This window comes from Corvus cornix, chromosome 4A (assembly GCF_000738735.6).
Source record: "Corvus cornix cornix isolate S_Up_H32 chromosome 4A, ASM73873v5, whole genome shotgun sequence".
Classification (NCBI taxonomy): domain Eukaryota; kingdom Metazoa; phylum Chordata; class Aves; order Passeriformes; family Corvidae; genus Corvus; species Corvus cornix.
The window spans coordinates 256,168-280,656 of record NC_047058.1 but is presented as its reverse complement, the minus strand read 5'-3'; the positions used below and the strand labels follow the sequence as shown (position 1 = coordinate 280,656).

Here is a 24,489-nt window from a genome sequence, read left to right as displayed (position 1 = left end):
GGACAGCTTGGGTCGAATTTCCCAAAATTTCCCAACTTTCCCAAAGCTGCACTCCCAGCTTTGGAGGGTTGTGGTGTTTCAGATGGGTAGGGGAGATGCAGTAGAGACAGAACTTAAAGCTGATGATTGGTGAACTGTAAATTTGAGCTGGAAAATGTGGCTGTACTGTAAAATTCAGGACACCATCTGTTTCATTGCTTGCTTGCAGTAACATTTGTACTTGATAATTAAAATGTCACACACATTTTTAGCCAGAATAATCCATGGAGGAGTAGAACTGTGTCTTCTGAAAATATTTCAAGAGATACTCAGATAGGAACGATTCTGTTTTGAGCCATCTCTTGCTGCTCAAAGAGGAGTTTTGCTTCTTGCCTTTTTTTTTTTTGTTTTGTTTTTTGCCTTTTTTCTTTCATATTTTGAGGAGGAGGTATGGGGAGTGAGAGCAACAGCAGATCCTTTTGGAAGGAACTGTGACCTTAGTGAATAACCCTACATGTCATGTGGTTTATTTTGCTTTAGGTATATCATACTGGGTTTATCATATCCCTTCTGGCAGGGGTAGGTTATCTTTGGTTTCAGCTGAAATCAGCTTGATTTTAAGGGTTTCTCAGCTAGTCTAAGTAAGAATTCCCTCCAGCTGAGGGTTCAAAGTGCTGCCTGCTTGTTTGGCTGTGGGTGGTGAGGGCTGGGACCTCAAGGCTCAAGAACTGCAGTAAGAAGTTACTCAAAGAAAGGTAAGATCTTGACCCTCACAGTGAGAGAGCCATAGCAAAGGGTGAAACAAGTAGCACTGTTCATGGACAGCAGAATTGGATGCTTTTTGCATAGCTGTGCCAGTCCTTCAGCTGGCACAGAAGAGAGCTGGACTCCTCTCCTTGCCCAACCCAGGTTTCTGCCTCTCTGTGGTGGCCTCAGTTCAGCTGCCACTTTGGCTGGAATTTGCTTCATGGCACTGAAAAGATGGAAAAATTGAATTCACTTTTGACTATCTGCAAGTAGGATTTTGAATGTCTTAATGCTACAAATTAATTAACAATATAGGGTGCATCTGAAATCTAGAAAAATGAAATGTGTCCGAGCTGATCTCAGTGCCGAATGTGCTGTCACTGACCACCAGGAAACCATCTGATGAGGTTTTGCCAGCTCGGTCTCCAGTATCCAGGCACACCACAAGTTTGGACTGTGTGGATAGTCCTTCTGAGCACAACACAATGGACACATCCCTGGGGTTGTTCAGGGTTGTATAAGAGGCTAAAGTGACATTTTCCATTAACGTGGCTTTTTGAGGGCGTTGTCCTCACTGACTCAGACTGAGTAAGGTATACTTTTACTGAATGTTTGGGGTGGAACTAGTAGATGTGGGAAACAAGATGTTCTGCATATCTTGCAATGTTTACTTAGTCTTGCTTGCTTAGCTGATGTGAAACCCCTCCCAGCTGAGCTTTGACACAACAAATGCATCCATGGAGTTTTACTAAAAATGCACTCTGCTGTTCCATGACAATTTAAATCCAGTTATGTCAACTGTGTATGAATACGAGTTTTAAAATCCTGGTCTGCTGGGAGCTGTTTGGAGCTCAGAGTGTTGTGGTGCATCGGAGTGTGCCATCAGTAAGTAGTCAGGATTAAAGATGAAGTCTGGGGAGGAACCACAGCCAGTACCTCAGAAACACTTCCCAGCCAGCCAGCTGCTTTCAGGGCTGTCTCCCATCTTAAATCAAACATCCCAGCATCCATGCAGACCTTGTACATCAGAGCCCAAGATGTATCCACAGGATGAGGCCCAGTGCTTCTGCCAGGAGACTGTATTGTAATGTGTGAGACAGGACTTAAAATATTCTAATTGTCTACTATGAAATTGCAATTTTGTTCCCTGGAGTAGAAGAGTGAGTTTAAATCATTAACGCCACAAGTCTCAGTGATGATTACGGAAGTGTTTGCAAGTGACTTAATCAGTATAGCTTGTCTGAGTGGCACATTTTAATATTATTGCACTGATTAAGTTTTCGTAGCTAATATATGTTTCGTTTCCAATTCAATTAAATGAGAATCCCCTTCTGTTACATGGTATTACAGTAGTGCCCTAGTGGGGCAGGAGCACACTTGGTATTTTCAACTGATTCAGATTTCTTCATTATACAGTCTCATGGTGCTCAACAGAATCAATGAGAGCTGAAATTAAAACTGTAGAAGTGACAGCTGTAAATACACTGTCCGTTCCTCTACCCCTCTTTTGGCAGCAGGCTGAGAATTATTTTAGTATCAATTCATTAATTACATTGCAAAGACGTTTTCAATAGAGGCTTGCTTTTGACAAAATTTTAGAAAGACTGGGAAGGATTTTCCTTGGATTTCTGTATGCACAGTAATTATGATCAGCAAAATATAAGTTGCACTAATGTGCCTTTTTAATGTGCTATATATCCTCCGTTTAGTTTTTAAAAGGACTTTCGTGTAACCTGTCATGGGATGTATTAACTGGCATATGGAAGATTATCTGCAAATGGCTTGTGAAGGAATTACGTTCTTTCATGTGAGCCAAACCTCCTCTTATGTATTATTGAAGAGAATTGATTGAGCTCTGTTATAGTAACAGATGATTTTATAAATACCCTCTGGAGTTAATTTCCCATTGTGGGAAAAAAGCAGAGTTCTTGGGGCTGATAGTATGGTCTGTTTCTTGAGAGCTCCAAGGTTTCTGCAGGGCTGAGGCAGGGATGTTCAGTAGTAGCTACTTTCATATACAAAGGAGTAGGAAAGGGTGTTCAAGCAGCAGTGAGTGCTCAGGAAATAGGATAAATCACAACTTCATTTTCATGCATTCCTAAAGAAGACAAGTGTGCATGCCAAGCTGAGATGGGGGCCCTCCCCACCCACTTCCTGGATCGTGTTAGCCAGAGAACTTGCAAATGAAGCGCACGGGGTTCAGTGATCTCCTTCTTCCCGTGGCTGGCTGGTAGCTGGCAGGATGAGTGTCCACAGCCCTGGGGGACCTTGGGCAGGTTCAGTGTGGCAGCCCCTATCTCATTTCTCTTCTTTCATGCAGCTCCATGCAGCCACGTGTCAGCTCGTGCCCTCTGCTTGCACACAGCAAAGCCTGTCTGAAATATTGGTTTTATATGATTATTAAAAGTATTTTCATCTGGTCACAGAGTATGTGGCTTTGCGCATTTAAGACATAGCTAAAATATATGGATATAAGGATAAAGCTTTTTTATTGCTAAATATATGCTTTTTATAAACAAGAAGTTGTATTTTTTTTTTTTTTTTAGAATATAATAAATATTTTAGCATAGTTATTCTGGCTCCATAAGTGCAATGAAAATGTTAGCCTTGGCATATCAATCGCGCTTTACGGATGACTGTAATTTCCTGAATGTCAAAACTCCAAATTTCTCTACTAAGCAAACTTTTCAGTGGCAAAATAGATTGCCTCCATAATATATCACTGTGTGCAAGAAAAAATGAAATCTTTATGTACTGTATTATGAATCAATGAGGCATTAAGATTCTTGGAAGGGTGAGTGGACTCTGGAAAATGAAAAAAACTGCCGCTATTCCATCTCTGTAAACTGCTGCTTATGCAGCGTAGGCTTTGCAAACCTCAGTCTTTGCTGCCGCAGAAATATCAGTTACACATTGAAACTAATTCCTGCAGTAGCATTTAGGTGGGGTAAATATTGTTGTAAAGATCTGATTTATAGCAGCATCCTGTGGTTATTCACCAGCTCTGTTGCAGTGGCCTCCTTTTCGCTTCGGGATATCTGCCATGCTTTCTAATGAATCCATAAGAGCTCTGTGATACCGGACCACGCCTGGAAGATGTGTGTGATGCAGCTCCGGGAGCTCCAGGGGACAGGGACAGCTCCTCACACCAGGAATAGGAAGGTGCTCCTGGCACTCTGTGGGTGTCACAGCTCAATGTTTTAAAAGACATTGCTTAGACCTTGAGTTTTCTTGGTGTGTATTAAGAGCAAAATTCAGCTCTGCCTCGTGTTTATTAAGGGATAATTGCCCTAGGCAAGAAAGGCACTTTCCAAAGCCAAGGTCTTGCATGCTGCCGAGACCTCACAAATCCAGCATCACCTGTACTGCAGCTCGTCATCCATCACGATGGAAGCATGGCACACACTGATCCTCCTGTCACGTTCTCTCTCCTTTTCTTGGGTTTTACCTCCCATGTCCAGCCTGGGGGCTCAGTACCACTGCTGCCCTCCATCCTGATGCCTCTGTCATATACCTAAGCTCATGAGGTGGGAAGCTTTACTGCTCTATATAGGCTGTGGTGGAAGCTGGGTGTTTCCAAAGGGCAGTTCAGTCCTTTATCCAGCAGGTCAGGTGGGTGGGATAGTTCTGGGCCCCTCTGCCCACCATTGCCACCCTTTCCTATGCCACACTCCAGCCTGGAGGCAGAGGACTGGGGACTGGCACCAGCAGCTGAGCCACTCTTCTGTTTGCTGAGTCTAAAAACAGAAACTTGCTTCTCTTTTTACGCACTACTGAAAAAAAACCAGTTTAAAAGGCCACTATTCTTGCTGAATTGGTTGTGAGCAGGGGTATCCTGCAGAGATCTTAATAATACAGGCAATTATGAAATTAATACCATTCTGGCAGATCTGCAGGGCCACTCTCCCCTCCTCAGGCAACACTGTGGACAATTATTTTGTGCGTGAGGGTAGCTGGGAGCATGTGTGTATGTGAGGCTGCATATTTTTTACTTATTTAAAGCCTTATTTTCATTATCTTTGTTTGCATATGCCATGCCTGCACATATATGAATGTGTACCTTGACCTGCAAAATCACTGCCTTCCTCTGTGCCTGAAATGCTTTTTTTCTGCAGATCTTTCCTATTTGGTAATTTCACGGGCAATGATGGGCTGGTGTCATTGCTGTTCTTGAAAAATTCAGCTCCTTTTTATGGGTTCCTCTGGTACTTCTCTCCTGCTGCCGTTGCTGTGGGTAGGCTGCTGGCTTCCTACCCCCACCATTAGTGTTTCTAGACAAAACATCTCTGTGATTCATTGGGTGCTGATGGAAGTGAAAACATAATGATTACTTAGAGGAAATGTAAATTTGCATTTGCTAAGGACTTTAATTTGCAGTCCTGAAATATTTATCTCCTTTCCTTCCAGGCCCTTTTTCAGAGCTAATGCAGGATTTGCTTCTACCACCCTGAGACCCAGAATAGAGGAATACAGTCCAGGTAGTCTTGCAGGCTGCTGCAGAGAAAAGGGGTTTGGTCCTCCTCCTCTCCCTCCCCATAATCTTTATCCATCACTTCTTTAATGAAGAAGGGATTTGTTCATCTAGATTTTACTGTACTTTGAATTTTGGATGAGATGGACCTGGAAGTTTAGTTCCATTTAAATGACTGAATAAAGAGACGTCTCATAGGACCAAGTAGGAGCCAGCCCAGGGTCTGTTTGCTAGGCAGGAGCTGCACTGAAGTCCTTGGGGAGAGGAGAGAAGGGGAGCAGTCCTCTTCCAATACCCCTGCTCCATGGTTGCCTCCTTGGAAGAGCTGTGACAGGGGCAGGGGAGGCCCTGGCATGGGCAGCCAGGCTGCAGATCCAGGGCGTGGAGGCAGCCATGGAATACTGGGCATCAGATCTTCTCCCTGCAGCTCACAGGGAACTCGACAGCTCCCCTTGCTTCTCTCCCACTCTGAGATGGGGTTTGTTACCACTGTCTGTGGGGCCGGGAAGCCTTGGGAGCAGGGCAGCACTGTGGAAAGCCCATGGACAATGAATGCATCTCCACTGCTGCCGTTGCCATCCACATCACTGCTGGGAAGCATCTGGGACTGAGCTGGAGTGGATGCAAACATTTGATTCCCAGCACTTCCTCAGTAAGCTTGCCAAATGTTTTGGTCTCATCTCTGTGAGTTATGCTGTGGGAGCAGCTCTTGGCAGGGAAGAGGCTTTCTCGTTTTGGGGGGAGGTTCCAAGCAGGGATGGTTGAGGCAGGGGAGGCTCTCACCATGATGCTCATCCCTGTCCTCTTAGTTGTGTCTCTAGGTGACAAAGTTTGTCAAGAATCAGGATGAGTCACAGTATTAAATGAGCGCTTTGCCTATTTCTGAGTGATCTCCAAACAGATGCCAGACTCCAACAAATTAGGCAGCAGGGGTATTTTTCTTGGAGGAACAATCTGTGGTATTAGCAAATCAAACTCTCAGTTTGATTCAGTTATCATTCTCTTGATGGGAATTAACCTCAACTTCTGGGAGCAAAGCACTCAGCGCCCAGCGTGGCGTAATTGAGTTTGACTTCTCAGGGAGATGTGGTGGCCATGATTGATCAGCTGAGAGACCCTCTGCCAGAGATTAAAATCCATCAGCAGCTTTGGAGCCCACTGGGAGGGTTTCTAAAAGCAGAACAAGGAATGTGAGACTTGCACCGTTTGCATTCCTGACCTTCCATCATTGCCTGTGACTTTGCTGTCAAATAATCCTGAGCAGGGACATTTTCCGAGTGGTGTGGGATGAGGGAGAAGTGCAGGAGCCTGTCTGCGACAGGCTTCATTGCTGGGAGCAGTGGAGGAGAAGGAGATGGGATCTCAGATCTGTGTGCGAGGCCACGGTGTAGGAACATCTTCCTGTGGTCAGATGAGCTGCAACAAGTTGCCATCTCAAACCCCAAATTGCTCAGCTTTTAAAATAAGTATGTGACTGCTCTTATAAACGAGCTCTGTAGATTTTTATTCAGCAGCATGAGCAGTTTGTGCGGAGGGGGGAAGGACATGGATGTCCTTGTGCTGCTTGCTGCCTCTGGTGATTGTGCATTGTTTCTGGTGCTGAAGTACCAACCCTGTGATTATTTTTCTTTTTCAGTAGCTCTGTCCTTAATCCTTTGCATCATATGCAGAATCTCTGTTGTGGAGTTTTAGTTTGTTTTGTTTGCATTTCTGCTGGATGTGGCACAAATCTGGTCTGTCCCTTTGCCCCTGCACCTTCAGGGGGAACTTTCCTTTCAGAATATCCATCTTTGCCTGGAGCAGAACTTGGTTTCTCACTGATTCAAAGGAGTCTACTGCACAGCAAGGTACTGTAAAGTAAAGCACGCCTTTATTGGGCAGGCTGGGAGCACGCAGGGGTTAACACCTCCATATGCGTGTCTGCCATGGTCATCTTATAGAGGTTTTTTATATGTTTACAAATTTGTCATTCTCTGTTTACAAGTTCATCATTATACGTGTACAAGTTCGTCATCCACCTTTGCTTTGGTCACTTATCTAGAGTTACAGTCCTAAGGGGTCTTACATGACTTGTGGTTTCCTTATCTTAGGGTTACAAACACAGCACACTATTCTTAATACATTTATCGTATCTATTTTGTTAATACACACTTAATTCTACTATTACACATTTTGTTGCTATATTAGTTATACTTTATTTATAACTGTGTATTGATTATGTTCCTATTCTCCCATTACATTTTTCTACCCTTTTGTGGCTGTTCCTCTATCTGTCATTAAAACGGCAGTTAGCATGCATCTTCCCCCTTATCACTTAGCCTGTAGGGGTTAGGCCTCTGTTCTGCAGACAAGCAGTTAGCCAAACCCATTTGCTCGCATTCCATTCCCTTATCATCCTAGTCCACTCAGGTTTGTTTTTTAAGAGCAGTTAGTGTTAGGTATAGCATATCCTATTCACTTATCATCATAGCCCCTTTCCAGGGCTAGGCTTCTTGTCTTGCAAAAGCAGTTGCAGTCAAGCATAGCAGCCAACACCCAACTTTTACTAATCCATACTTTATACTAAAGCACCTATGTTAAAAGAATTTTATGTTTCATATGTTAAGAGTCCTGTGTTTAAAGGAGTCCTGTGTATCAATACTGCCCTGTTAATGTACCACAAAGTCCATGAACTGGGGAAAAAAGCGCACACAGATTTGGAAACTTAACAAATTTGCTTGCTTCCCCTCAAAGAGATGGAGACACTTTTATTAAATTGCCTCCCATTCACTGCACAAGCCCCATCTGTGATGCCAAACGTCCTAGCCAGGCTTGCCATCTGGATAAGCTTGACCTAGATACAAACTAGTGTGTTTGAGCCAGCTTAAAGCATAGCCTTTCTTTTGCATGGTGAATGGGACTGCTCCAGTACTTTCCCTGGAAATCATAGCTCTGCTTCCTCAGCCCTGTGCTGAAGCTGTGTTTTCCTGGGTTAGCTTGTCCTTTGGAACAGCCTGTGGGGAAGATGGGGATGTTTCTGGGGCTGCAGTGCTCCCTTTGCAAAGGCTCTCCCTTGGTAACCTACAAAGCCCTTCTTACTACAGCCTCATTTCTCAGCAGAAATGGGAAAAGGTCACTCAGTCCCTCACCTACTAATCCACTAATGGATGCAATGGTGAGTGGATGTTCAGCTTTCAGCTCCCCTCTCCAGTCCTTGCCTCATAGCTCCATCAAGTTGGGCTCAGGTTTCCAGGCTGAAGCCATGGCAACTGCCAGTGTCTGACCTCCAGCCTCCCTCGACCTCAACAGGCAATTAAACAGTGGGGCATTGGGGTTGGGATGAGATGTGCTCTGACTTTGGGAGATTCTGACCCATTTTGATGCATAGTAAGAATCACCGTCTCCTCACCTCCTTAGCTCTGCACACAATGACCCCCCTGAGCACCATGGTGTGGGTGCCTGCATATCCCTTCCCTGGCAGTTTCTCCAGACTCTGAAGTCGCTGGCTTTACTCAGTGTTGTCATCCCCTGGGGTTTCACTCTTCCTCACTTAGACTTCAATTTCTTTTTTCTTTAATTTTTTTTTTTAATGTTGCAATTTGAAGTTTGATGCAAGGATTCTTAAAAAAACTCATTAGATTGAAAAAAGGGAATCTCATTCTGCCCCTGTGTTTGGCAGAGGTGGGGAAAAGGCTGGCAGGAATGGACCGTGTGTCCTGGGGTGATGTTATAAGGGGTTTTTTTATTCCTTAACCATCTGCTTAATGCCCAAGGACACTGTGTATTTAAGATGGACCCGGAGGGCAGGGCCAGAGCAACGAAGCCAGGTGCAGGTCGGTTGAACGGCTGGGCCCAACGGCTGGGGGCTCCAAGGGTCTCGGCAGGGCTCGGGAGGGAGTGCTCCAGGAGCGCTGTGCTGCTCTTTGGGTTTTTTTGTTCCGGCTAGCTGGAAAAAGGTTGTGTTGGGATTTTTTGTTCTTTTTCCCTTCCCTCCCCTTCCCTTCCCTCCGGTCCGGGGAGCCTGCAGGGTGGCCCCGGCAGGCCTGCAGGGTGGCCCCAGCTGGTCCAAGCCCGTGTGTCTGTTCCCTCTCCAGGCATTTGTTGTATCTGGAGTTTTGTTTTTTTCCTATTCTACCCTGTTTTGTTTTGTATTAATAAACAGTTTGGTTTTTTTCCCACTTTCACTTGCTGTTACTAATTTGTCTCATCGGTGGAGGAAAAGGGCAGGCCCTTTTCCCTTTGGAGGAGGCACTCCTGGAGCGCTTCCTCCTAAAATTTTGTCTCCAAAAACCGAGACACTGTGTGACCACGGGATTATCCCTCAAAGCAAGCAGATGCAGTATGGGGAGCAAACTCAACATTGTGGGACTGTTCAGTCCCCACATTCCTCAAGGAATAGCAGTGCTCAGGGAGATACCAGAAGCAAGTCACTGTCACATCACCCTACATTCCTGATGCCTCCAGGGTCAACCTAATTTGTGAGTTGCCCTCGAGCTCCCTTTCTCTGCTTCATGGCCACCCAACTTCATCAGAAAAGCAGTGTTTCTGGTGAGTGCAGCTCTTAAGTTGGAGGGATGATTCGTGGTAGTTGGAGCTCTACCTGCAAACATGTTGTTTCGGGCTCTGAAACACACACTTCAAGGAATGGGCAGGAGCTCAATGCCCCCTTGGTAAGAAAGAAAGAACAAGGTGTTACGTACAGAGCTAAAAATAATTGAAAAGCTTTGAGTCTTCCTCTGTTGCAGAAGAATGATGCTCAAAGTGCTGATGGCCGAATATATCTCTGGCACGGCTCTGACTTGAGGATGCCTTAAAGCTTTTGTGACTTTCTGAAGCTCAGTTCAGATGAATGCAGAGCAGTGTGGCTGCTTTCCTGGAGCTGCCATGATTCCTAACTTGGAGGAGAGGCTTGGGGCAAAAGCAGATGTTCCCAAAACGGTCAGTGCATCTTTTGGTAGAATTTTAATAGGCAGGCTTAAGAAGGGGAGAAATGCATAAAATTGCTGAGATTGGCCCAGCAACTGACAAACCATCTCTCTCTAAGACATCTCTTCTCATTTTTTGAAAGCAGGATTCATCTGGGAAGTAACAACATGGAATAAGTAACAGCTGCGAGCCTGTTTCAGCGAGCTGTGCTCAGGCCAGGGAGGATATGGGCCCTGTCTGGGGCATCCCATGAATATCCCTGCCTGGCATCCTGAGCTCAGGATGCTGGGGAAGCCCAGACACCTCCATACTCACTGCAGAGTCCAGTGAGCATCTTTACTGAGCCTTATCCCCCCTGGTCTCCCTCAACTGCAGCATTTCCCTGGCAGGCACAGATGGAGATAACCTGTCCAGATGAGGCAACCCAGGCTGACGGTGATTTGTTACAACACAGCCTCTTCCACCAGCACACGAGTTTTTATTCATTCTTTTGTTTTTACAACAGCAGCCAAGGGAGACACTTAGTCGCCGCCTGTGGCCAAAGAGCACAAAGGGAGAGTGGCTAAAGAGTTTGAACTATAATAAAATGCTCACTGTATTGATCTTGGCTCAGGATGTGTTTCCCTTCTTGCATTAACTCCCCATCGATTTCTGTGATGACCTTGGAGCATAGAGTCTGGTTGGCCTTCTCCCTCAGCTGGTAGCACCCCTGTGCCTGCACCCTTCTCCCCTGAGCTGAGCTGCTCATGGGCCAGCTTGTACAAGGGTCTCTGGGGTAAGCAGAGCTTTGCTTTTGCCTTCTCAGTAATCAGAGGTTTGTTGCTGTGTGTTAGTTGCTATAGTTAATGTAGAGGTTGGTGCTATATGGTTGGGTCATTATTTCAGTGCAATGTCCCAGTAAACTAGCTCCAAGGCTCAGGAGTCCTGGCAGAAGGTAAAGAAGGGTCTTGGCTTTGTACCACAGGTGCTCCATTTCCCCATGTGGGGATCCTGATAAGGCTGTGTTGCTGCTGCATCAAAGGAGCCTGAGACACAAACATGATCAGGGACAGCTCCTGCTCATTGGAGCAGCTGATTGAGGTGGCACTCATGGAAAGCCCTTTCACTTTGCCAGGCTGGGTTCTCCAATGATACCTGAGACATGCTGAGATAAGACAGAGCAAAACTCTTCCCCATCTCTGCAAGGGACAGTGTGGGGTTAGCAGCTGCCACTCACTCATGAAAAGTGAGCTTTATTCTTGCTCCTTCTTACCTCCAACTCTCACAGTGAAATCACTGAATGGCACTTCTGTGGAAAAGGACCTTCCTTGGGATTGTGGCAGGGGATTTAGCTCCCTTTGCCTGTGTGAATCTGTGGCCAAATCCCTCTGAGCAGGGGTGGGGGGTGGCAGTAGCACCACCCCAGGTGAGGATGGGGATGGTGCCAGTTGTGGTGTCCGAGCTCCAAGCATCAAGTGCTATTGTTTCCAGCTACTGATGCTGTACTGGGCTCATTGGTTTTATTTGGTTTTGCACATTTATTGTACTTTCTACTTACTTAATTATTTATGAGTGTGGATTCTCTAAATAGGAAGAGGAATGGTGACTCTCCAGGTTCTCTTTCCTTGTGCAGTTGGATCCTTTTTGTGCTTGTGAATCACTTTTTAGTCCATTCAAAGACAATTTTCTGTAAAACATTGACATCTAGTGGTTTTTCTGCCAAAGGATATGATAGGGAACAAAAGTTTGACTTCAAGGTGGCCAGTCATGATGTCACTTGAGAAAGCAAATTAATGTCCTTCTCCTCCTAGGAGAAACACAGCACCTAGGACATGGCAATCACACCCTAGGTGCTCAGGGCTCCTGGGCACACACTTCTTGGTGTCCTCTTCCTGGAGGAGTGGCCTTCCCTGGCAGGACAGTTCGCTTATTGAGCTACTTTAATTCCATTTGCTTAAGCAGATAGCTGGTATCCTGATGGTGTTCCTCCAGCATCATCCAGGTGAGGCCATGGTCATGTTAGTGGAGGTTCAAAGAGCTGTGTCTGTCTTCAGGCTGTAATGGTGGACAGCATAGCGTTTGATGGTGGATATTAATGTGCAACCCAGAGTGAACTCTGGGCAAGTTCTGTGGTTGAACTTGCAGCTTTTCCAGCTGGTGGCCTAATGGGTTCCCTGTGGCAGCGTCTCCCCCACATGTGCTGCTATCCTGTTGCTTCTAACCAAAGCCAGCGCTTCCCTCGAAAATGTTTTCTCTTACAAAATGCTGTAATGCATCCTTTAATTTCTTGTAAGTCACTTAGCTCTCCTCTCTCATTGTTTCAGTCCTATATCACATGAAGGCAGGAGAATAAAACAGGATTTACATGACCTTTGTCAAGGTCCTCATTAGGGTGGACGTGGTTTGGGGCTTCTGGGCACACCCTATTTATCTGGCCTGTGAAAGGAAAGGTCCTGTAGGAAATGCCTTCGTCAGAGGTGTTATGCTGCTCTGAGGCTTGTGCAGCTGAGACCCACAACTGCTCATCAGGGAATGTAGCACGGGCAGCTCTTCGCTGTCTGTGGAGACCTGCCAGTGCAGCTGTGTTGTACAAGGAAATTAAAAGAGTCAGAGCTACCTGTGTCCTGCTTGGGTTGTGGCTTACATCCTGGGAGATATTTCAAGTATTCTCCCAAGGTGTGAGGTGACCAACCAGCAGGAGCATGTTGCCACATGGACAGCTCAGCACAGGGGGGAGTCTTGGGTTCCCTTGACCTTTGTAGACACAACACCTGTTAAACAGAGACAGCTCTGTGTATGTGCAGGTAGATACAACCCTTCGCACTCCCCCCAGGGAGTTGTTCAGCCATCCTTCGCCCTGTGGAGGTGAACTTGCAGAGGAGCCTCTGCAGCAGGGCTGCTGAAAGCCTCTTAAGTGCATCTCCCAGTTTGTATTGATTTTGAGCGTTAATGCACTCTGTGCTGGAGGCACACGGGACTAAACGCTCTGTTTTCCTCTCCCCTTGGCAGGAATTTCTACTACATCACCATCCTGCGTGACCCTGTGTCCCGATACCTGAGCGAATGGCGCCATGTCCAGCGAGGAGCGACATGGAAGGCGTCCCTGCATGTCTGTGATGGCCGGTCCCCGACCACCGAGGAGCTGCCCAGCTGCTACACAGGGGACGACTGGTCAGGATGTTCCCTGCAGGAGTTCATGGATTGTCCCTACAACCTGGCCAACAACCGCCAGGTCCGCATGCTCTCCGACCTCAGCCTGGTGGGATGCTACAACCTGTCGGTCATGCCTGAGGAGCAGAGAAATAAGGTTCTGCTGGACAGTGCCAAGGAGAACCTGAAGCGGATGGCCTTCTTTGGCCTGACCGAGTTCCAGCGCAAGACTCAGTATCTCTTTGAGAAGACTTTCAACATGAACTTCATCTCGCCATTCACACAGTACAATAGCACAAGGGCCTCCAGTGTGGAGATAGACAAGCAGACTCAGCAGCGCATCGAGGCCCTCAATTTTTTAGACATGGAATTGTACGATTATGCAAAAGACCTGTTTTTGCAGCGGTACCAGTACATGCGGCAGAAGGAGCACCAGGAAGCACGGCGGAAACGCCAGGAGCAGCGGAAGATTCTGCGGGCGAAGCAGGCACATCTGAGGGAGCAGGGGGAGAACAGCTCCAGCACTGACTACACAGGGAACGTGGAGCGGTGGCGGCGATAGTGCGGGGCATCTACCAGGTGAGGAAAAGAAGCAGAGCCCAACTCAACCTGAAAAACAGAGACGACAAGTGATGCTTCTCAAGGGTCTGAAGCAAAATGAGGTCAAAATGTTGCCTTTGCAGTTGCCTTTGCATAAATGTTGTACTGTACGTGGAACACTTAATCTTAGCGTGTAATTAAATTGTCCTTTTTAGGTTTGTTGGATTATTTATGAAATACAGGAACCAACTCGGCTCATCAGAAATGTTTGCTTGGATATTTATTTAAAAGAAGTGAAAGAAAAAAAATCCTTAAATTAGCTATGAGTACGAAACGGGATGCTGGAAAATGTTTATGATGCTCAGCTGAAATCAATCTGGGAAGCAAACTCATTTCCTAATAAGGAGCATTTAGCATACTCTCACAATACAGTATATGAACAAAACCTTTTCCCTTTGATTTTATCTTAATTTTGTTTTAATAATGTGTTTTCAAGGGCACCAACTGCTTATGGTATTTACCAAGTTAATGAGTGGGCAATGAAGGGAACAATAAAGGTCTAGAAAAATTATCAACTAGTTTTATGTATAATATTGGCTTTTAAAAGTAATAGAAGTAATTTCTCTAGTTCTATAAATATTTAAAATTTTAAACTTTTTCTACCTACTGCTGTTTAGAGTTTTAAGCTTGGTCTATCTCATACTGAAAAAAAAAAAAACCAACAAACATACATCTCTGAACTCAATGCCAATGTAATTTGACACTGTTTCCAGAATTTTTCAGGGCAGTATGATTTTAACCATTCTGGAAAATTTACAGCACATTCTCATGTTTGTTTCATAAAGCCTTCTCGAAATTATAATCCTGTAACAGTGTCTCATTTTAAGTCTTTCTTACCCACTAGAATACATAATGCTGAATTTATCATTCCTTAATAATTGGTGGTATAAACTAGGTGAAATTATGTTGCTGATATTTGTGTAGTGTCTTTAAAAAGTCATAAAGCTCTCTAATCCCAGCAATATTATGAAGAGAATTGCTCAACAGAAGTAGACTTAACACTTGAATTAGGATTTACTCCCAGTAAATCTTTGCTACACCAGATAAGAACAGGGCTTTTTTTTTTTCCTGTGCTCTTGAGCCCTTCACAGCAATGACAGATGAGGACTGAAAATGATGGAAGCCAGTTTTTCCATAGCCATAGTTACACAGGAGGAGAAGGATGTGTGGTGCATGGGGTGCAGCAGCTTGCTCCCAAGCAGGCTTTGCTGGGGCTCAAGGTGCAGAGCCGGAGTGGGATCACCTGCAGCCCTCCAGCCTCCCCGAGACCCACAGGGAGAGCAGACTGGGGACATGGTGCAAGGGGCTCCAATAATCTCTATGCAAAAAAATATAAACCTCTGCAAGGCTTGGGCCAGACATTCAGCAAGTTCAGAACATTTGTCCTGCAGTGCTCCTGAGCGTGGCACTGAGTGGAGACACCTGGAGAGGGCCCCCTGTATTCCCAGGGACACAATGCTTACAAGGCTCACTTGCACTGTTGCCTTTCACCTGTATTACTCTGTACACCGTGAAGGCAGGGGGGCAGAAAATGAGGCAGAAGGCTTTAAAAACATCTTACAGCTCCACACCTAAGTTACCTGGAAGTGGATGTTGTGTGGCAGCCTGGGGGCAGCAACCCTGCCAGGGGCAAGGGGAGAGCAAAGCAGCAGCAAACCAATACCCTGCATTAGCAGCTTCAAGAAGAGAATAACTTCATGTACAGCAATTTTTTTTTAAACAAGAACTGCAGTTGCCAATATGATGTCTCAGTTGTATTTTGGTTTTCACGGGGGAAAATAATTCGCTCTTGAAACTGAAAGGCACTGCTGTAAACAGGACTTAACTGTGGGCGAGCTGGAGGCCTGTTGCAGGAGGTGCATCTTTTTTTTATGCTGTGGTGTGCATGGTTTACAGAGACTAGTTGCATTTTCTTTGTGTATACTGTTTATTGTATATAGGGGATGTACGAATATAAGGATACCATTTTGTCATAACCATATCAAATTCTACTGATTTCCACGGTAGACGCTGTCTTATTGTGTAGATTTACAGGCCAATCCACTGACTTTGTGTCATTTAACAATAGAACTGATAAATAAAATTTAACCACAGACTTCTGATTTTCATGTGGTTATTTCTTTTTCTGATGATGTGTTGAGAGCTGCACAGTTCAGAATGGATGGTAATTCCGACATGAGTGAAATAGCAGTTGACAGCAAGTATGTGAGTTTGAAGTCACAGCTTTTCTGAAGTGTATTTAAACTACAGCTTTCAAGGGCAAAGCCACTGTGGGCTTTTGTCTGGTTCAGGAGTTACAGAGGTTTTGACTTCTTTTCTGAGCAGCCCTCATAAAAACAGGCTGTGGTTTTTGATTATTTTAAATATGATTGTTAGTGGTCTGGAGCATTAAGGAATTCTTTCTCTGTATGTACATATATGTGTGTGTATGCATATGATTTATTTTTTATCCTTTATGAGATACCCACTCCATTTTGACTGTGGGAGGATGCTGCCTAGGCACTGACTTCCAGTGCATCTCACTGTATCCCTCCTGGGGACACAAAAAAAAATTGACTGTCCTGGGTTGCTCCAAGCCCTGTCCAACATGGCTTTGAACACTTCCAGGGATGGGGCATCCACAGCTTCTCAGAGCAACCTATGCCAGGGCCTCACCACTCCCAAAGAGAGGAATTTCTTCCTAATATCTTAGGTTTATCTTCTCTCGTTCAGTTTTAAGACATTCCTCCTTGTCTATCACTCCATGCCATTGTCAAGACTCCCTCTTCAGCTCTCTTGGAGCCCCTTTAGGCACTGGAAGGGGCTCTCAGGTCTCCCCGGAGCCTTCTCCAGGCTGGATCCCCCCAGCTCTTTCAGCCTGTCTCCAGAGCAGAGGTTCTCTTGCCTTCTGAGAATCATCTTGGCCAGAGATGCCACAAAGATTCTTTTTGACAGTTTGGATGGAGGCATTTTTTTCTTGGTGGCTATTAAAGATCCACAGGTTTGCCAGCCTTGCAGCAGGACAGTTGACATGAAGGTGTCTGCAGGAGACTTTGCCTTGATCTATGGGAATTCCCCTGTGAGGACAGAGCTGCCCTTCTCCTGCCGGGGCATCTTACCTCTGTAAGGCTTTTTGAGCTCTGGGGAGCAGGAAGTGGAAGGGGTCTGCCAGCAGATCTGCGTTTGACTGGCTTTATAGACGGGTCTGTTAGTGCACTGAGAGAGCTGCTGCAGGAGCTGCTAATGGGATAGAGGTCATGCAAGATGACTCCCTGCAGCTAAAAAAGCACCCAGCAGTGAAGTCTGGCATAAAACCAATTGGGGTTGCCTTTTGAGAGGAGTAATTTGGCAGCTGAGAAAACTCTTACTGCAGGAGAGGAAGGATGGAGGAGTGGGGGATGTGTTAGGACAGACAAACTTCAGAAGGTGAGAAGCTACAGCAGTGAGTCAAGTACCTCTCAAACCCTCTGGCAAGTTTTGAAAAGCCTGGAGACATGTTAAGAAAACTCTTCGGAGCACTGAGATGCCTCTTACGTTTCCAGGGATAGAAAGGCATGTCAGCACCTCTGGCACTGCCAGCACCTGGGCCTGTCAGTGTGGAGCCAAGGGCTGTTGCAGAGATGGAGACGTGTAGTGCTAAAACTAATGTCAAAGAGAAAGTCTTGGTTCCTTCTGCCCTCCCAAAGATTGGAAAGTTGGTAACTGTGAGACCTCTGTGGCCTTGCAAAGGGCCGTATTGGGTCTTAGAGTTCAGGACTAAAGCTTTCCTAAAGAGCACCTGGTATGCAAAGGTTGTTGGAAGTGAACTGCTCAGCTGATTTTTGTCAATGACCTCTTTATATGACGTATGATCCATTTTAGTGATCTGTGATACGTCTGCTTCCAATGATGTAATTTTTTAGTAAAAACAAACTAATGGGCTTTTTCGTGTGGTTTTTTAAATTCACACATTATCTAAAATATCAGAGCCATGGGTAACACCTGACAGATACCAATGCAATTCCTGTTTCAGCTGTTTCTGCTCATGAAATCAGTGAGGAGAGAAGAAAACCTGATACATCTCCCCTCTTAAATTTGAGCCAGAAATATCAGGTAATTGAGGGAACCTGTCAAACTAATGCAAACCTTGAGCTGCAACCCTGAGCTGCCAGATTGGCCCAGTACTCCCAGGGAGGCACAGAGAGCACCTCTGGGTGGAGAGGTTATCCTTACGGAGACATCTTCTGCAGGAAGATATTTTTATTTTCCAAAAACTAAAAAATATTTTCCAAGCAGGTGATAAATTTAAATCTTTCAGTTACTAAAAATATCCCTGTCTCCAAAGCATTTGGGTGGAGCTGGGGGTGGTTTGGTTATTGCTGGACCCTGCTGGAGTGGCAGTGCCTGGGAGGGGGGAAGTGGAGGGTCCTTTACAAGTGGGAATGGGGGTACTGGGATGGGGACCTGGAATCTCCTGCCTCCAGAGTGGATGGAGCACTGCCAAACCAAGCTGTGATTCAAATGCAGGTGTGCTCCAGGCTCTGGAGGCATCTGGCACCATGTCCTTCCTGCCCCGCTGGCAGCTGTGGCTCCACAGAGGAGCAGCCTGCACAAACTTTCCTGAGCAAAACAGCGCAGCATCTGAACTCTTAACTATGAAATTCAATTCTGGGTTTCCTAAAGCAATCTCCTTGTTCCACCAACCTCATCAGGGAAGAGTGTAATTTTGTTTAATCCATTTCTTGAGTTCAGAGTGAACAGTGTTGCCATCATGCTAATATCACTGCTCTGCCATCTCTAGGGACGGAGTGATGAGTTTGGGCCTGAAATCAAATTTGGCTCTGAGCTTCCATAGAATCTATCAGCCAAATTACCCGTAGACTCTACCCAGCAGCTCTGTCATGCAGTTTAGCTCTGTGAGGGTACATTAGGTCAAGCAGGAAAGGTTATATTGCTTTTTGTTTGGGGAGCAATGAAATGCTGAAACAATACATATGCAAAGCAATCAAAATAGTTATAGTGAAGGCTGAGTGTTCATTTTCAGGACAATACAACCACTGCCTTTTGGTGTCCTCAGCTATTTTATCTATGTATTCCCTCATATGACTGCAAATAAGGTTTTAACTTCATAGGATGTGCACAAGCAGTTGCGGACATAAACCTCTATATAAGCTATAGAGATTAATGTCAAAATATATGTATTTTCTGATGGGCATTTACAGACAGAGGCATGCAAATGGGTCGTGGCACAGCACTCACTTGAGCCCTCGTTCTGATAACTGTATCTCAGCTCCACAGCATCAGCTGGTAGCCAATGGCACAACACTTGTTTTGCCAGTGAGTAGCAAATTTTCTGATCAATGAAGTTTGGGAATGATGAGAATTATGGTGGGAAAAGGATGACTTCAGGGGATATTTAGACCAAAGGAAAGATGAGATTTTGGAACAGCTCTGTGTTTTGGGGTTCTCAGCTCACATTTCATTATCCCTCCTTGAAGTTACATTCTTCTTTTGAATGCAGTCTTTAGATTGTAAAAGCAATCTGTAATGAGCTCAAATGATCCACAAAATGAATTAAACCTTTGATTTCAGATTAGATGGTTTAGCCTGACTTAGGATAGAAATATTGTGACCTTTTCCTTTCAAAACATCCTACAAAAAGAAGATGCTGGGTTTTGGGCAGGCTGTGGCTGTAAGGAGTCTTTCTTCCCTTTGCAATCATTGCTTAGTACTCAATACAGCAATAGCTCTGTAATGTTATTAATATTAGGTGAAGCACATGGAAAGTATTCTTTTGTGCCACATAAGCAGGTGAATAGGGGGGTTATGCCTCGTGGGAGGTATGTGTTCCACAGGGGGAGACTGGGAATTTCCCCTCTGGGCATGACAAGCTGGGAAGCATATTAATAGACATCATTACATTAGAATAATTGCTGTGGAATCAGCAAGTTCGTACATAATCTATAATGCCTGGGAAATCTCACACCGTTTCAAAATAATTAAAAGTGGGATTAATCTAGATGCCAGACAACGCCTGCCTAATTACTAATGAATAAAGCTGTCTGAATGGCTGCAGCACCCTCAGCAGCATCAGTCTTTGAGGTCAATCCCCTGCTAATGGGCGATAGGGTAGAGGCCCGGCCCAGTCCTTGTCCCTGTCCCCGCAGGCAGTGACTGTCTGGAGGTCGGTGAAAGCCCACCCAGCCGCGGCACCCAGCGGGGACGCTCTGGGGAGATAATGCTGCGGGGCTGGAGGCACGGGAGGCAGGGGATACACGGGATACATGGGACGGGGGGGCCCAGTCCTCCTGGAGCATCCGTGGTTGTACAGGTACACTCTTCATGTGGCTGAGAGCTGGCCCCGAGTCGGCCCCACAGCAGGGATTTGGGGACAGAGCGGGGTGTAGAAAGTGATTGTATGGCTGCGTGAGGAACCACAGCTGGGCAGGGGCCGTCAGCACCAGCTCCCATCCCAAACATCCACTCAGCAAAACCCCTCCTGTCAAAACCCCAGGTTGGCTGTAGCTGATGGTTGCTCACGACTCACAGCCTGAGCCAAGCAGGAACTTCTGCTCCCGGGAGCAGCTTCACAGTTTTGTGAGGCTGTAAATACAAGAAGAGCCAAAATCCTCCCCACAGGGGAGGTGTTGTGATGCACATCCCAGCTGAGCCCCGGTGATCCTGGGAACACACCAGCACACTGGGGCATGCTGGCTGCCTGTCCGAATCTGGTGGGTAGAAGCTACTGTGTCCAGATTGACCCCAGCTGCCGCTGACTGGTGCCCAATGTGCCCCATGGTTGTGCTCCTCAAAGGAGTTGGCAGACACCAACCACAGATTTACAGTCATTACTGGGATTTGTGTGTTCTCTGAAGAACTGCCACACCTGGAGTAACTCCTGCTGCTGGACTGAAGGCCAATGTAAGGAAATCCCCTTTCCTCTGTTCCCAGTGCTGGGGGTTTAGTGATAATGTGGGATAACCTCTGCTGCTGCTGGGAAGTGCATTTACTGCTGCCTTTGCCCCATTTGTTGTAATCCTTTGAGGGTTTTATGGGCATGTGTTTATTTTGATTCAATAGAAAATCACATGGTTAGCCCCCCAGATCAGAGGGACTAATTGTTGGGGTGGACAAAGGAATGCAACGAGCAGATCTGGGTGGATTGCTTATTTATATATATAAAAGTTACAGGTGGTTCCTGGGAGTAATGAATTGTGAATAAAAAGTAATGACACGCTGAGTTTTTAAAATAAAGAAAAATATATTCTTACAGTACAAGTGTATGGGAATAATGAGGAGGGAATCACAGAACTGATTCCCTCAGGTCCTGTGCTCCAGTGTCTGAGTTTGCACATGGAGGACTCACACCTGGAGGTGGCCCAGGTGGTGCCAGGTACCACCATTGTTGGCAGGCAGCTAAGCCAAGAGGTGACACGTGGGCAGCTATTGCCAAGACGAATGGTGGAGAGCTCTTTCCCTTGCCAAGGAGCCTGGAATGTGACCATCATTCTGGAAATCACTAAAGATTTGTGAGCTGTGAGCGGGCTAATCCCCTCCTCAGAGAGACATTTGGGACCTCACATCTGAGACTGCTCAGGGAGGGTGAGTAGGGGCACAGAGAAGGACAGACAGCATCCATGGTGAGTCCTTGTTACAGCCCTGTGCCCCTCTGCCCTGCCGTACCATGGGTATCACTGCTGTGTTTAGGCTGCATCCATACTGGGATTGCTCACAGATCCCCCAGTCCAGCAGGCCGGACCCTGCCCAGGGAGCCCACATGCACCAGGCTCTGCCAAAATAACACTGCCTGCTGGAGCTGATTCAATGTGCCAGGGAGGCACTGCCAGCTCCACACCAGGCAGAGGGGGCACGGTTGGCAGCAGCAGCTTTCCCAAACAGTCCCTTCCATCATGTCCTCAAGCTCCATCATGGAGAGAACACAAATTATAATTAAGGATGTCCTGCCTTCCTCCAGTGCCCTTCAGAGCACATTCTGCACCGTGGCTGCCTGGCCATCCGTGCCCAGGGTTGCTGTGGTGCTGCTGACTCACACACAGTGCCACTTCCCCTCACCAGCCGGCCCCACCATTGCAATGCTGCCTTTTTTTTTTTTAGTTCCCTTTTTATGGCCTTGCTGAGAAAATGCTCCATCAGCATCAGTGCATGCAAAGTGCTGCCTGCAGAATTCTAACTCACTTCCAGGGCCTTTCGGGATGCTGCTGCCAGTCTGGAAGGAGTTGTGCTGACTCTTTGTCAGACATCACATTGATTTTAAAATTGCTGTGATGGCTCTTTAAGGCAGTGCACTTTTTGTGGCCTTCTGCATTTGTCATAGCTGATGCCTCTCTGTGGAATGGCAGAAGGGTGGCATTATCTGGTTTGGCTGCATTGATTTTCTGGGAGTGGCAGATCAGATTTTGGATGGGGAGAAGAAGATCAGAACTGAAATTTCCTACTCTCCATTTTTTCCCCAGTGGTGCTCAGCTCCTGAGCAGGATGGGACTCACAGAACACAGAGTTTTTCCTCCCAAGACACCTGGGTGGTGGATAAGACAACAGTGCCTGGGCTGGAGGTTTGTAAGGCACGGATCATGATCTGTGATGAAGGGGAATTGGGGTCCGCATACTCCTACCTCCTTCTTCTTTGCTGAATCAGTCAACCCATGCCCTAAAACCTCACCTCTTTGACCTGGCTGCTTTTCTGTCACTTCTGCACAAAAGTGAAGGCCAAACCAAAGGCTGCAGAGGCAATGCTAGAAATTAAGATGTAAAGGTGAGTCATTCTTCACCTTCTGCAGGCTGCAAAACAGCCTTTCCATGAGGATAAATAAAATCTCTGTATCTGTACACTCCGCTGTTAATATTGTAAACGAAGTACAATGTTTTTCAGATTACTGAATCATTGCTGTCAGTAGAACAAGCAGCCCAAGCAGGCTGCCAAGGCAGGAAATGAACGAAATCATTCATTTAATGTTCCTGGTTCATGCACAAATTTCTGAGTGGGGGTGATTAACTGCTGGAACAAGCCACTGAGGGGAGCAGGGGATTCCCCAGTTCCTGCTGTCTCCAGATGAAGGCTGGCTGCTGTTCTGTGAGGGATGCTTTTGCCAGACAAACTTGCACTCTGTGCAAGTGGCAACCAGCTGAATTGTGGAGGGAGCCCACCAAGTGCAGGGGCCAAATGAAGACAATCTAATCAGCCACCCTTAACACTTGTGACATACTCTTAGAAAAGTTCTTGCTGCTGTGCAGGTTCTGAATATTCATGGCTCAGTTCATTCTGTCCCCTTAAAGAAATACCTCAGCTGGCACCAGCCTCTGGGGCAGTGGTGCTGTCCCCTGTGCCTGCAGGGATGCTGCAATAGCTGCAGGCTTCTGTCCCCTGCAGGATGCTGTGCAGGGCCCATTCTGTGCAGCCCTACAGCCTTCCCTGAAGGGAAACCCAGCCATGGAGAGGTGCAGCACTTTGCTTTTGGGGGTGGGAGGGAAGCTGCCCTGAGGGCAACAGCATGGCAAAGCTGCCTTTCATCAGTCAGCTGCAAAACAGAACTCTCCTGCTCTGCAACCTGTTGATCATTTTATATATTGCTTGTGTGCAGCAGATCATGGTAGAGGCCAGTGGTCCTCATCTGACCCTGGCACGGCTCATCTTCCTCACAGACCTTGTGTGGGGGTTTGGATGCATCCCCTGCACTTGCATGCAGCACCATAGGTCTGATCCTGGGAAATGGTTCTGATTAATTCTCAGGGCTGATAATAATTAAGCAGGATGCACCTTGGATTTGCTTGAGCAAAGTGTTGGGGTGTGGCTCATTTATTTTGCTTTGACTGATGGTCAGCCTGGCTCCTCAAGGGAGGGCTCAGAATCCAGGGGAGCAAAGAAGATGCAGTCAGGATAGGAGGGGACTTATCGAGCTCATCTCAAGGGTGACTTTCTTGTGAGACATCAGAGAAGAATCCATCTCTCAGGCCCCCAAAACCAAGGATGCTCCTTGACATAGGCTGTTGTGTGAGGAAAACTTTGCTGCTGATTATGGAGCTCAGTATTAGACGTTCTCACCTGCCAAGCAGCAGAGATGCATGGACATCACAAGCCAGCCTGATCTCTGCCATCATCCAGTGCCAGGATCTCTGCCCTTAGGGCAAAGTTCTTCCCTCCCTGGCCCCACCTGAGGTCCAGGGTGAAAAGAAGCATATATTGAAAGGATTTCTATGTGCTGGCCAAATTCTGCTTGGTATTCAGAAGTGGAAGAAAGCAGGAACCCTAATGTTTACATCCATACCAATTTAGGCTTTAATTTAGGCAATATAATGCAATCTTTCCCTGGACTTTAATAGCTTTTCTATTATTTTGCTCCACAGATACTTGGAAATGTGAGCTCCTTTGCTACATGACTACTTAGACCAATAAAGGAGCTGTTTACTTAACACATTAGTTTGCAGGCAGCCTCCTCCTTTCTCAATTTGGCCAAACCGGAACACTGCCTTTGTCCATGGCTGTGAGTATGAATATGCATAATTAATAAATGTTATTTGCTGGACATTTACTCCTGAGTGTCTCAGCTCTCCTTGACCGAGCAAATCTGTCTCTTTGAGATCTAATGAAAGGTTTAGACTTTTAAATTTATTTTCTTAGATTAGTCTCAGAAAATAATCCTATCATTCTAATAGGTAGATCCATCCCTGAGGAAGATATGAAT

General features: G+C 46.2%; 1 protein-coding gene across 1 annotated transcript in view; it reads left to right on the top strand.

The window, feature by feature from the left end:
* HS6ST2 (heparan sulfate 6-O-sulfotransferase 2) overlaps positions 1-15,926 on the top strand; it is a 106,114-nt gene extending 90,188 nt beyond the window's left edge. The window contains exon 2 of the mRNA XM_039572109.1: positions 13,091-15,926. Coding sequence (XP_039428043.1) covers positions 13,091-13,793 — 703 coding nt within the window. The 3' untranslated portion in view covers positions 13,794-15,926. The remainder of the gene's footprint in view (positions 1-13,090) is intronic.
* Positions 15,927-24,489: the final 8,563 nt, after the last annotated feature.